This window comes from Papaver somniferum, unplaced genomic scaffold (assembly GCF_003573695.1).
Source record: "Papaver somniferum cultivar HN1 unplaced genomic scaffold, ASM357369v1 unplaced-scaffold_15, whole genome shotgun sequence".
Classification (NCBI taxonomy): Eukaryota; Viridiplantae; Streptophyta; class Magnoliopsida; order Ranunculales; family Papaveraceae; genus Papaver; species Papaver somniferum.
The window spans coordinates 3990008-4005621 of NW_020624376.1; the positions used below are offsets into that span (position 1 = coordinate 3990008).

The 15614-nt window shown below is 36.6% G+C and overlaps 1 protein-coding gene across 1 annotated transcript; it reads right to left on the reverse strand.

The window, feature by feature from the left end:
- Window positions 1-206: 206 nt before the first annotated feature.
- Window positions 207-1880, reverse strand: LOC113335714. Its single transcript, XM_026581730.1, has 2 exons — window positions 1290-1880; window positions 207-1211 (listed from the first exon to the last, which is right to left on the reverse strand). Exons 1-2 carry the CDS (start codon window positions 1878-1880, stop codon window positions 207-209), a joined length of 1596 nt encoding a protein of 531 aa, XP_026437515.1.
- Window positions 1881-15614: the final 13734 nt, after the last annotated feature.

Below are 15614 nucleotides of genomic sequence, written 5' to 3' on the forward strand. Positions count from 1 at the left end.
GTCCACCCTATTGCGGTCTTGTGCTCTTGGAGAACACTAACTAGTCTACTCTCCTGATCGGGCTCTAAGTCAGAGGCAATTATGGAAGGAAGAGTATTGTCATTACTAAGAAATATATATTTAAGTGTATCTGGTAGCGGCTTTAATTCAAGGGTGGGTTCCTTAACTGATGATGGGAGGGGCTTATCTATGGTCGGCGGAAGAGGTTATAGTTTACGCTTCCATTTCCCATATTTCATTACTGGCGCAAAGTCTAACAATGCATTAACTTCTTTAAAATGACTATCCTCATCATAGTAGGCTCCAAAGTGGGCCAAGCACGCCTCTAAAGGATCGCTAACAATATTAGTGGTAAAAGTATTCTCAACTAAAGAATCAATCATGCATATAGACTCATAGTGTTTAGGGTCCGGTGGGGCTTGTAACGCCTTAAAAGCGTTCACTGAGATTTTCTGATTCCCAAAGGAAAATTCTACTAGGCCAGTTTGACAATGTATGACTGCATTTGCAGTGGCTAGAAACGAACGACCTAGGATGATTGGGATATTTATATCTTGACTAGAGACAGGTTGAGTGTCTAAAATCACAAAGTCAACTGGATAGATAAAGTTTTCTACCTGAACCAAAACGTCTTCAATAATTCCACGTGGGATTTTGACTGACCTATCGGCTAACTGTAGTGTTATCCTAGTTGTTTTAATCTCACCTAGTCCAAGTTGTTCATATACCGAGAACGGTAAAAGATTCACACTAGCCCCAAGATCTAACAGAGAATTTTCTATCTTTTGGATACCTATAACACATGTGACTGTAGGACAACCAGGATCTTTAAATTTGACTAGGTACCTTTGTGAGATTATGGAACTAACTTGTTGGGTCAAAAATACCTTTTTATGGACACTCGCGTCTCTCTTGACAGTGCACATCTCTTTTAGGAACTTGGCCATAACAGGTACATGTTTTATTGCATCTAATAAAGGCAGGTTGATCTTAACTTGCTTAAAAATGTCTAGGATTTCAGCATCTGTACTAGGCTTTTTCTTAAAGAGTCTCTGAGGAAATGGTGCGGGTGGTATGTACACTCTCTCAGGGATATCTTCCTCACTTGGACTCTTAGCACTCTCAGGCCCATTAAGGTCTTTAGACGTAGTTTGGTCAACCTCAGTCTCTTTTTCAGCTGGACTTTTGTACTTAGGTGGTTCTACCGAGTTCTATAGAGTTTTACCACTCCTAAGGGTGATAACTGCTTTGACATGTTCATTGTGGTTAGAACTACCCGACCCATTAACCTGGTTAACTCCTTTCGGATTTGGAGTCGACTGGTTAGGAAATTTCTCGTTTTTCCTATCATTTAACCTATTTGACAGTTGACTTATCTGAGTCTCTATGTTGGTAATAGCTCGGTCACTGTTTTGTTGGTTACGTTGAACTTCATCGAACCTCTGTCCTAAAAGTTTAAAAGTTTGGGTAGTCTCGGCATTATTTTGGGCACTACCTTTAATAAAGAGTCTTAGAGTTTCTTCTAGAGAAGACACCTTTTGTTCAACTGGGCTCGGTTCTTGGACTTGAGTTTGGTTCCTATGAAAACCTGGTGGTGGGTTGCTAGATGGGCCACCCTGTTGGGCACCTTTAGACCACGAAAAATTAGGGTTATGTCTCCAACCAGGGTTATACGTATTAGAATAGGGATCAAACTTGGGTCTACCCTCAAATTTAGAGTTCATACCACCATGTAGGGCACTAACCTGGTCACGAGTAGTTTCAGTTGAGTAAAACAGGGGGAACTGAGGTCCAGTATGACTTTGGTCACCATAAATGGTACATGGATAAGTTCTGGGCTCACTGTTACAGCTCATAGTCTGGGTAGACCTTTGGTTCATTTCTAAGGCCTCTAGATGCCTAAGGATATCAGACCCATTATCAACTCTATTGACCTGTGGATAGGGTTCCTAGTTATTTCGGGATCCCTCATTGAAGCCCATTGACGAGTCTTTTCAGCTAACTCGATGAACTCGTCAAAACATTCATCTGGTTCTTGATGGGTAAATTATCCACCACTCATTGTTTCTACCTGCATTCGGGTTTCACTATCAAGGCCCTCATATAAGATTTGAGCCATGTGGGCTTTATCAAAGCCATGGTGCGGGCATTGGTATAACAATTCATTAAACCTTTCTATGTAATCATGTAGGCTTTCACCTATTTTCTTCTTAAAGGTTTGGATAGACTGCCTAACAGCAGCAGTCTTGTGGTGTGGGTAGAACTTCTTAACAAAGGCCTCTACAAGGCCATTCCAGGTGGTGATTGTTTTAGAGGGAATCAAATGGTACCACTCATTGGATCTCTCTTCTAGGGAAAAAGAAAACAAACGCAACCTAAGCACATCTTTTGTGAAGTTCGGATAATTCATTGTATCACAGATCATTTCAAAGTCTCTTATTTGGGTATACGGGTTTTCATTCTCTATTCCCCTAAATTTTCGAAGCATGCTAAATGTCCCAGGTTTAATATCAAAAACTTAACTGTAGTGGCAGGTAAAACAACCCCAGGTTCACGTGTCACTCTAAACGGGTTCAAACGGTCCCTAAGATTTTTGGTTGGTGGGACATCTTCGTCCTTTTCATTAACCATTTCGGAAAAAATAGAAGTATTACCTAGATCCGTGTAACGGTTCAGACTCAAATTAAAAAGGTCGTTTTTCTCAAGTCTATCTCCTACCCGTTTCCAACTTTGCATACAAACGCAAGAATACTAGTGAAGCAAGAAAATCGTGCACATGCAAATGCAGGGTTTACTAAATTAGGTAAGCTTGGGCTACCTCAGCAAAATATACTTAAAGGTACGAGGCTGAGGCTTGTGGAATTTCGGCTGGTAACTCTCGTAAGGCCCAAGGCACGGGTTCAGCATACTTTTCCACAGGTTTCCTAAATTCGGTAATTCTGACGATGCAATATGGTGTGTGCAACGTGTATTTTTTATTTATTTTTTTTTTCAAAAATAAAATAAAATATATATACACAAAAAGGAAATAAAACCTAAAAAATAATAAAATTTGGGTCTTGTTACTTACCTCTTTTGGTAGGCAATTCCACAATATATATAGAATATTATCTGCACAATAAAAACAAGAAAAATACCCAAGTAAAATCAAAGAAAATAAAATAAATTGAACAAAAACTAAAAAGAAAAAAAAGAAAAAGAAAAATCTAAAACCTAACCTAAAGGCAAGTCCGCGACGGTGGCGTCAAAAGCAGTTGGAGGCAACGCATGAAGATTTGGTTTTTACAAATAAAAACTGATGTAGTTTTTACAAGTGGTAAGAAAGAGATTCGTTGCTCGGACTTTTATGAAGATTTGGTTTTTGATTATTAAAAGAAAATACTAAGACAAACTAATTAAAATTGATTTTTGGTTTATCAAGGAGAGATGATTCTAGGGTTTTGGATTCCACTACTTCCAATATTTGTAAATTCAATAACAATTTCTTTGACAAAATACTCCTATTTTACTCAAAACAGTTTCGAACCCAATCTCATGTTTTGGAAGATATAACGCTACAAGCTCTTTTTTAATGACTCTCGTCTATATTCTAAGGCCTAATTTTCCTTCGCTTATAAAAGAACGGTATCTAAACTACCCAAAACAATTTTCACGAAGCATATAAAGAAGAGAAAAAATTTAATAATTTAAAAAGCACAATATTGGAGTATTTTTGTCAAAAAAAAAGAATTACTAAAAATTACGCATCAAAAATAGCTGCTTCCAAAACCCTAGAAAAGAGATTTAGCTACTCATGGATCGAAAATTGAAGAAAACTTGATTAATCATTATATTCAAAGAGATATAAATATGCTTACAATGATTTTTGGTCGCCAAAGGTATTCAGCCACGAAGCTGTTACAATAGCTCAGTTGTGAAAGATCTACTGCAACTAAAATAATGTACGATATTTTTCTTCTGCTGTTGAATATAAGACTGCCACTTGCCTGTAGAATTAGAACACCGAGCTTATTGGGCCATTAAACAGCTAAACTTTGACCTATCTACTGCTGGTGATCACCGTAGACTACAACTCAGTAAGTTAGAAGAAATTCGTAATGATGCTTACCAGAGTGCGAAAATTTACAAGGAGAAAACTAAGATATTTCATGATAAATCGACTCTTCGAAAGACATTTGAACCAGGTCAGAAAGTTCTCCTTTACAATTCTCGTCTACATCTATTCCCTGGTAAATTGAGGTCCCGGTGGTCCGGACCATACTTTGTCAAAATTGTTTTTCCTCATGGTGCAGTTGAAGTTGAAAATCCTAAGAACGGAGAAACTTTCAAGGTCAACGGTCAACGGTTGAAACCATTCATGGAGTTACCCAGTCATGCAATAGAAGAATCGGAGCTGAGAGATCCTGTCTACCAGGATTAATTTTACCGGTAACAAAGTCTGGCTGAAGACACTAAACTTAGCGCTTATTGGGAGGCAACCCATACATGGTGATATTAAGGTCCCTCTGGAGGACCCTGCTGTTGTTGTACATTGTTTTTTTTTTTTTCTTTCTTTCTTTCTCCCATGGAAGGATTGCTACGCTTCATCCAGGTACTATCTTTCTGACTTACCTCTTTATTCCTCTTGTCACTTCTATTTTTGGTACTGCACTTTAATTTGAAACATTGAGGACAATGTTAGGTTTAAGTTTGGCGGTGAGGGAAAAACTTTTAGTTAGTTTTTAATAAAATAAAAAAAAATTTAAATAAAGTAAAAAAAAAAAACTTCAGAGCCTAGAAATTTGTGCGAAATCAGGATGACACTAACCAATCTAAGTGGATGGAAACATCTTGGTTGTAGGAGTTAAGGAACCCAATAACATAGTCTATTCATAGAAAGACAGAGTTCAGGTGTTATAATGGAATCATCACACTACGTTCTGTTTTTATTTTATTTTATTTGAAATATTATGTTTCTTTAAGTGATTTGGTGGGGCCCATACATCGAATTGTTACCACTTCCGAATGAAATAAAGTGATTGAGTTACTAAATAATAAATAGACCAGACCAATCAGACCAAACAAAATAATAATAAAAAAAATTGATTAACACTTGGATAGCAATATGTGTGTGTTTTCACTGTCTCCGTCGCCTAAGCAAGCGTGGAACGCATGATCCATGGGAACTATCATGTAATCTGCTGACAAGAAGCATGCGCTTGGATCCAAAAGATCAAATCATGCAGTTAAAAAAAAAGTTAAAAAAAAATGGAAAAATGAAAAGTTTATTTTTGTTCAATAAAATCGACCGATGGTTCCCTTGTATATGCCAGTTGAGTTGATATAGAATTAAGATGATCGACCGCTGGTTCCCTTGTATATGCCAAGCAGTGTTGATATTAGTCCAGACCAGTATCTCAATCCATTAGGATTCATAGGTTCATCTTGGCGGAGGCCTTCAGACAGATATGGGAAACACCGTTCACCTTAGACAACATTGTTTGAACTATCTATCTCTATAGTCCATCTTCTTAATCTATCCATTTGTGGGATTCCAATTACTGATATCCATAGTGCGATTATCTGAATAGAACTCTGTCACTTGTACATATATATATGAATATGATTCGCATCAGGGTACTTTCTCTTGTGATCAATGAGAGTATGCCAACCAAGGAGATTCTTTAGTGTCATTCCTGAGTTCTTCACAGATATATAGGGTCTGGAGTAAAAGGTTTTGTGGGTATACCTCTTGTAAACCCTCCCGAGACTATAACTCGGCCTCTAGGGCCACCTAGGGGTTTAAAGGCTTGTTATACGTACTAAGTGTGACTGTATCCTCAACGAGATGGAGTTGTATGTTTTAAAATTAGTTTAGTTTGATTTTCTCGAGGACGAGCAAAGTCTAAGTGTGGGGAAATTTGATAGGTGTCTAAAACACCTTGATATTTATCTATTGTTTATGTTTATTTGCTAAGTTTTCTTGTAAATTATGTATTTTATGTTTGATTTTGAGTTTTAGGTACTTTGGAGCAAAATAAGAAGAAACGTCGCTTAAAAGGGGCTAAAGTGTCATTTCATGTGCAACTGCTGTTGGAGGCGATTTAGTTCTCAAGAACACCAGAAAACTTCTAAGAGTTTGAAGGAACGGCTCTTAGATTCCTCACATTCCTTCTTTTTCTTTTCAAGGTAGGAGCTAACGGAGATTTCTATTTTTCCTTCATGACTGATGGCTTAACAATCATATTAATATCTTTTTCATCAGAAGACATCATGCTTGGAGTATCCATACGAATGTGTTTGTGAGAGGAAATCACAAATTGAACTCAACAAGTAGTCTTGATATAAAAAGAGGTTTTGAGGAAGGAAAAAGAATGTAGGGTTTCGAAACCTTTAAACAGGTTCGTACACGTCCAACTCACAACCCTATAAAGAGTAGAATTGTGGATAATAACCCTCCTTTGTTGATAGACAGGGAAGAACAAAAACTAAGAAAAGAAGAAAGAAAAATTTTCTTAAAGCCTGATCGGTATAAAATCATTGTATCTTTTGATCAGGCACATGAGACAAGATTTTCAAAACAAGACAATCAAGTTGCGTTGCGGTGAACAACAATTTGTCCACCATTTTCCTCTTGAGAGGAATCCACGGACCTCTGTCTATCAAAACGATTCGACCATACTCTCTTCTCTAATGGTCTTGGTTTATCCTTGGAAACTAACTTCTTAGATGAAGATAAGATCCTACATACCTCAACAGTCTTCTGAGCACGTTTAAGATTATTTGCTAGTTGATTTGCTCTTCGTTAAAGTTTGTTGACATGCCTCAATTGGTGTTTGTACTTGTAACACCTTGAAAGTTCATGACCCTTTAGAGAACAATACGAGCACGTCAAACTAGGATAAAATTCAGGCTTCTGAGATGTGTACGCAGCTAGACACATGGTGGAACCTGAAACATTACAAACAGAGTTTCCAAGAAATGGGTAAATTTTTTCTTCCAGATTAGTTGGATTTTCTTCTGAAAGAATATTGAGATTGATGTATGTATTACTACAGTTATCAAAATCGATATGTTCACCAAGAAGTGCAACACTTGATTTCTCGTCTTCATTGGAATCATAGTTGTCAGATATTTCATCAAGAGTTGCAGCAAGACCTTTGTTCCTAGTGTAATTTCTACGATTTGGGCACTCGTTTGAAAAATGACCAAATTCCTTACACTTAAAGCACTGAGGCATATCCTCATCATCAGTTTCATCTATTTCCTTGTTTTTAGGAGGAATACGATTATGAGGTTTAACTGATGCTTTAGGCTTATCTATGGAGAACCGTTTACTTCTATTCAATAGAAAATCCCTAAACTGTCTTGTAATCATCGAGACTGACTTGTCAAGATCTTCATATGATGAATCTGTCTCAGAGTGATCATCTTCAGAGATATACACTATTTTACTCTTATCAAGTAATTTAGTGTTCTTTTGTGCTTTGAACGCAACATCCTTAGTTTTGGATGAATGTTCGTGATCAAAGATCTTAAGTTTCCCAACCAGCGTATTTCTGGAGAGATTATCAAGGTTATTTCCCTCAACGATGGCATGCTTCTTAGAGTCTTATCTAGATGGCAGCGATCTGATAATTTTCGTCACAATGTCATTTTCAGGAATAGTCTTACCCAATGCAACAGATGCATTAACAATTTCAGACACTTTGTGATTAAACTCATCAAATGTTTCTTCATCTACCATATACGAAGGTTTTCCCAATCGGAATTAAGGTTTTGAAGCCTATCTTCCTTTTCACTAGAGTTACCTTCGAATACGGTTTCTAAGATATCCCACACATCTTTAGACCTTGTGCAATTTGACACATGGTGCTGAAGATTTGGGGTAATGGCATGTATAATGGCATTCAAACCGTCAAAATTTTTCTTTGCAGCATTTATCTCGGTAGGAGTATATTCACCAATAGGCTTGGGAACGTTTGCATCTCCAAATGCCATGACGGGAGTATTATAGCCATTAAAAACATATACCCATGATTGAAAATCACGTGCTTGAAGAAAAGCTCGCATAGCAATTTTCCACCACAAGTAATTAGAGCCATCGAAGACTGGTGGTACGTTAATTGAGATAACACCTCTGTCCATAGAGTCAGATCGCTACAAACACATACATGTAAGGTCTTAAACGTGTTTGCCTGCTCTGATACTAATTGAAAAAGTGGGGGTACAATAACCACACCCAATATTTCGCTTAGCAATCTATATGGAAAACTCCAATATACTTTCTAGAGAATCAACTACACAGTCAGACTCAATCTAGATAAAAAGTATATCAAAGAATTTATATCTCAATCTCTCGATTTGATATATACTCAAGCAAATAGAAATCTGCGAGTCTTTATCAAATACTATAAAGATAACTTGGATGGTACCAAAGACCAATATCCAAGTGTCAATCAATTGAAATCAACAATCAAAAGGTTAGATATTCTAATTGATTGAACAACATACAACCTGTGATATTTCAATTATATAACAAAATATAATGCGAAAAAGAAATAACACAGACACCAGAATTTTGTTAACGAGGAAACCGCAAATGCAGAAAAACCCTGGGACCTAGTCCAGATTGAACACAAACTTTATTAAGCCGCTACAGACACTAGCCTACTCCAAATTAACTTCGGTCTAGACTGTAGTTAATCCCAATCAATCTCACACTGATCCAAGGTACAATTATGCTCCAACGTCTCTGATCCCAACAGGATACTACGTACTTGAATCCCTTAGTTGATCTCACCCACAACCATAAGTTTCTACGACCCAAAGTCGAAGACTTTAATAAACAAATCTGTATCACACAGAAAAGTCTACGGTAATAGATAAATCCGTCTCCCACGAATATACCTACGAGTTTTGTTCCGTATTTTGATAAATCAAGGCGAACATGAACCAATTGATAAACCAGACTTATATTCCCGAAGAACAGCCTAGTATTATCAATCACCTCACAATAATCCTAATCGACGCATCGAAAAAAGATATTGTGGAATCACAAACGATGAGACGAAGTGTTTGTGATTTCTTTTATATCTTGCCTATCGGAGATATCAATCTCAATCCAATTATTACAATTGTACTCGTACGATAGAAACAACAATATCAGATCACACAACTACGAGAAAGTAGTATCGGTCTGGCTTCACAATCCCAATGAAGTCTTTAAGTCGTTACCCTGGTTTAGAAGAAGAAACCAAAGGTTAAAGGAGACTCGACTCTAGCTTAGCACAACTAGTATCACACAGAAGGTGCGAGGATTAGGTTTCCCAGTTGCTAGAGTTCTCCCTTATATAGTGTTTCAAATCAGGGCTTGCAATCAATGTTTGCTTGGTAACAAAGCATTCAATATTCACCGTTATATGAAAACCTGATTTAGATTCAAGCTAATATCTTTCAACCGTTAGATCGAAAACTAGCTTGTTACACACAAATGAAATGCACGTTTCTAGGCTTGTGTAACCATACCCAAACTTGTACATTTGTTGGTTCAATAATAGTCAACCAAATGGTTAGCCATATGATCACTTTCATATCAACCATATTCTTCTTCACCATATTTAGTTCAAGTGACTCAAATGAACTAGTTAGAGAGTTTTTCAATTGTAAGGAAATCTTATGTAACTACACAAGATACAATCGAAGTAAAAACGAGTTGATTCACTCGAATCGGTTCATGAACTATATAGCCACGGTTTGCATTTTCATTCCTTAGTTTATATAAGAATAAGTTCACAAACATCGTATTTAGATATAACCTACTCAAGTTCGCGGACTGGGTTCGCGGACTTAAGTTCCCGGACGGAGTTCACAAACTCCAGCAGAAATTCTCGAGGTGAGAACTTCCGCCAGTTCGCGGATTTGGCTCGCGCCACCATGCCGGTTCTCTTGATCAACAAAGTTCGCAAACTTCGGTTCAAGGAATAAGGACTTATACATATATGTGTTTCCACAATAATGCTTATATCCTCCAATGGTTATATAATCTAAACTCTCATTTCAATCATTGGAACATTCTTAGAGGATGTTGATATCCTATAGTTGTTATTCACAAACTATTTTTCGTCAAAGTAAGCAATTTCCAAAGTGATTGAAACTTGTCATGACTTTCGTCACTAGGTAAAGATGAACTTGGTTAAAGCGAAAGCTTACCAACAAATATTTCGAGAAATAAATAGGCGAGATAAACTCGTCTCGAAATAGCAAATGTGTATAATCTAAGTCTATATAACAAAACGACTTTTGTCTCAAGATAGGAGATAAATATACTTTTGAGCGATACATAAGTTCAAGTCTCCACATACATTTTAGTCGATGAAGATCCACCGGTTCCTTGAGTAGTCCTTCGTATTGTATGATGATTTCCATGGAGTTCTTGAGCTCAACTACACTTTCTATCCTAGTCCGAGACCTTAGCTATAGTAGACTATAAATCAAGACTTATAGTTTTGATCACTAACATTGAAAAACATGCTTGAGATAAAAACGCATGCGAGTTCGACTGAGCAATGCTCTAACAAGTTCCATTTATTTGCAATTACACTAGATACACATACATGCTCTTCACTTCAATCCACTAAGTCTTCTTCCCTGCTACTCACCTCAATTATCCACTCTACAACGAAACTCAATTCTTGTATCTCTCAATTATTTGTAACTCAAGATAAATCCATAGATTCAACAACAAAATTGCATAACTTAACTAAATTCATGTTGAAGAACTATTACCTCAATTTAGGATAAGCAATTGAATTCAGGTTCTTCTTCACCTGGCTCAATTCATCAACCTCAGAACAGCTCATCAATAATCTTCAACACCAACAATGGTTATGTGAAAACCCTGACAAATTCCCAATCTTTTATTTTTCTAATTCGAATTCAAGATGTAACCCTAACTTCCATATCAATCATAACCATCTCAAATCTCCCCCTTAAACTTTCAATTTCATCTTCAAACTCTTATTCTGGATTTCCCCTGACCCTAACTTCACTGATTTCTCGAATTAGGATCTTATTTTAAAATCAAACCCTCAAATAGGCACGACCATCTTCTTCTTCATGTTCTAATCTTCAAACCTGGCTTTAATTTATCTTATTCATCAATTCTAAACAATTATCCGAGAAACCCTAATTTGTTGAACATCAAATCAACACAACACGCATCTCCTCATCAACGTCAGTAACATATACTACTTAATCTACTCCTTCTTATCAACCGACTCTCTCATCGAAATCTCAATTATCTCTCGGGTTCACTAGTAGAAGAAAAAGGAAAAAGAAGAAAGAAGAAAGAATAATGAGCTTATCTGCTCGGTTCGGTGAAGATAAAGCAAACCAAAATTGTTAAAGGCACCCGAAAACTTGATACAGGCGGCCAAGACGGCTAAACTGCAAGATGACTATTTTTTCCCTTCAAACAAATCTGATGAAATCTTATTCGTCCGGTATCCGAATGACACGCTCGAGTAGTCCATCTCGCATAACTATTCGAGACCTATCTAACGATACTAGTTTCGTAGCTAAATTATTGTCAGATTAATTTCTTTTAATTAACGTTGGTGTTAAAATAATCGAGTCATTAGCATCGAAATCGTCTCTTGACTAGTCAACTAGCGTTGACGAGCTTGAGAGTCCTTACATTCTCCTCACCTTATAACATTTTCGTCCTCGAAAATGGAACCGTCCTTCTGGTCTTCAAAACTCCTCACCTTAAAGAGAAACACTATCTCTCAAATGAATCTATAGTTTATCAATCAAAATTATCGACCTCAGGTATACTGATTTAAGCACTAACTGGATAATTAAGTCTATGTTCTTCACATTAATTTTCTATCTCAATAAATTAAGGGTTCTAAATATATGTCAAAAACACTCAAATAAGTTTCAAAATGAATTTGGGATCTATTAGTATTACTAAACTCACGATTCTCCAGTACTAGATTGACTAAGTGCCCTCAATTTTTAACTAATTATTCTCTAATTTCTATTGAAGATTCTAAACTATAGTATTGGTTTAACCTATAATTTTTTACTTCATACTATATATACACACAACAACAAAAAAACGAACTCAATCATTCAATCAAATAAATCTTTCACAACCCAACCCAGTTCTAACTAATCTGGTTATTTATATGGTACTAAGCGCTCCGTCTACGATGTGGTCGGGCCACATCCAATGATTATGTGGCCCATCTTTATTTCTTGACACCTGTATAACCTAAAAACCTGCCCCCTCTAAATCCCCGTAAAGCATTCACTTTTTGAGAAAAAGTAGGAAGTTAATTTCTTTTTTAGTTAAATAGTTGTGTAATAAAACAGTTTTTAAACTTTTTTTTCTACTTTACAATATGTGTTAAAATATAAAGATGGGCCACATACTTGAAGTATGTGGCCCAACCACATCGTAGCCGCTCCGGGTACTAAGTATGATCTATCATTTCCCATGTAAGATCTAATAGTGAGCTCTGATACCAAGTTGTGATGCCCCAACTCCTAAAATTGCTTATCTATAGGATTACAACCTAATTGAAGCATCAATCCATATTATCAATCCTAAGAACCATCTTCACATAAAGTGCTAACAAACAAACCCAAACTCTCTGATATAGTATGTTTGAAAGTCTCTCATGTTATATAAATATATAAATGTGTTGTTTTACAAAATAAAGAAAGAATACATATAATACAGATACACGACAACACTATACTCGGTAGAGCACTAAGATACGAAAACGGATATCTTCACATGCTTCATTCCTTCTGATTACTGAAACTGAAGTGGGAACAAGTGAGCACATCGTCCCAAAGGGTTCCCAAAGAAACATATAACTTCTAAGTAATCACTAACATGATTCACAGTTCAAAGAACATAAATTGAAAAGAAGAGTAATGAATCTAAGCATTAAGCATTTCATGCAACAAGAAACAAGTGTTATCCTAACCTCGCCAAACTCATTGGAGAAGACGACGCGAGAACAACCCTAACCAATAATAATAACATCATCCACACATAGTTCCCATACAAACCATGATTCAGAATATTACCATCAAGATCAGAAAGTTAGTCAAACAAGTATAATATGCACACGAGTGATTTCCTTCAAATAGAATAATATATATAATATCATAACAGATGAATTACCACCCTACTAGGTAATATTCAAACAAATGTTACCGCCCTACTATATTAATAAGCAATACTACTAAAACGGATGAATTACCGCCCTACTATGAAATAGTTATAATACTATTAAAACGGATGAATTACCGCGCTACTAGGTAATATTGTCGACAGATGATTTACCACCTTACTTAACTTAGCTAAGAGCTGTGGGGAAACACAGACACTCCTTGCAGGGAAACCTCACAATGCATATCACAAATAATACATCGAAGCAAACATGGTACATACATATAAAACATATACGTCATACTCAAAGATACATGAATAATACATCAAAGAACACGCAATCATGCACCCCGATAGTAAGGACTCATCATACTCGCAGATAAAGAAAGCTTAATGATTACAAGAAGGTTATAGAGTTCCCACCTGTTTTGATGACAAGCCTCGCCTACCTCGAGATCTTCAATCCACTGGTTCATCTTTTGTATCGATCGTTGTTAATAAAGACTAACTGTTAATCACACAAGCACTCTAAGAGATAAGCCAAAAGGCTCACACGAGGCTCGTATCATAATCTCATACAATTCTCTAGTTATAGGCTAAGTGAACTATCTAATGGTTCTAAGCCCATTTATGGATTTACACCTTTCCATTCTTTATCTTTAGCATAAATAAGGTTCACTAATTCAATTGGATCGTATTTATAGTTCATTCAATAGGTCTCATGAATATCTACAACTTGTAGAAGGAACCAAAGGCTAATTCGGACCATAAGTGGTCCAATTCATCAAACTATGAAAACTGGCCAAAGCCCAAGCCCATGACCCGCGGCTTACTCCGACCCGACCCATCAAACCGGCACGTTAACAAAAGGTTTGGTCCAACAGAGTCATCTGACAGTCGTTAACGGTCAACATGGTCAACTAGTAGTCAATGCGAGTCAAAGGTCGAGTCAAATAGGGATCACTGAGTCAGCACAGGATTGACTCAGGCAGAATGACTAGGTCAGTTGACTAGGTTGAAAGACACAAGGCCTAAACCCTTGCACAGGCCAGAGCTATTGCTCAGGCCAAAGATTACAAGTGCACAATCATTGTGCAACACAACTCTACAATACCACTACACATATCATTCATCCAAAACAACTTCATAATACATTTTCAAATTCAATTCAACTAAACTTCATAATTTGACTACGACTATAAGCTTAGCCTACCTGCAAAAGCAGTAGCTGCTCCACATTCTTTCTACATTCTACTATAACAATGATCTACATGATGGAAGCAACTCCAGGTCTACAATCTTTGGTTAAACACACACTCCTTTCAAACCCTAAATCATTGCCTCTCTGCCAACAGATTCAAGTACCAGCTCATTCCACACACGTACACACCTGTAATTTCTCTTACAATCTATACTTCATAGTCTTACTTCAGCCATAACCCTTATGTCCACACTATAATTCAACTCTTTCCTTCCACTATCAGTTCCATTTCAACAAGAACATCTCTACATTCATTCATACAATTCAGCATAATCCATTTCAGGCTTCTTTTTTGCATACTACATCACCACCATTACAATATCACTACCAAGTTCAGTTCACATTCATTACTGCAAACCCATCCACAACTGTAATCTTAGTTCGACAATATCCCAACTCCATTTTCATTTCACCTGCACATTCAAACTCCACAACTACAACTCCAGCAGCCCATGCAGCCGTGAATACCAACACCAACAGTTCCATTTATGTGCAATTGCACTAGCTAGACATACATGCTCTTCACTTCAATCCACTAAATCTTCTTCCCTGCCACTCACCTCAATTATCCACTCTACAATGAAACTCAATTCTTGTATCCTCTCAATTATTTGTAACTCAAGATAAATCCATAGATTCAACAACAAAATTGCATAACTTAACTAAATTCATGTAGAAGAACTATTACCTCAATTTAGGATAAGCAATTGAATTCAGGTTCTTCTTCACCTGGCTCAATTCAGCAACCTCAGAACAGCTCATCAATAATCTTCAACACCATCAATGGTTATGTCAAAACCCTGAAAAATTCCCAATCCTTTATTTTTCTAATTCGAATTCAAGACGTAACCCTAACTTCCATATCAATCATACCCATCTCAAATCTCCCCCTTAAACTCTCAATTTCATCTTCAAACTCTTTTTCTGGATTTACCCTGACTTCACTGTTTTCTCGAATTAAGATCTTATTTTAAAATCAAACCCTCAAATAGGCACGACCATCTTCTTCTTCATGTTCTAATCTTCAAACCCGTCTTTAATTTATCTTATTCATCACCAATCGAACTTCTAAACAATTATCTGAGAAACCCTAATTTGTTGAACAAAAAATCAACACAACACGCATCTCTTCATCAACATCAGTAACATATACTACTTAATCTACTCCTTCTTATCAACCGA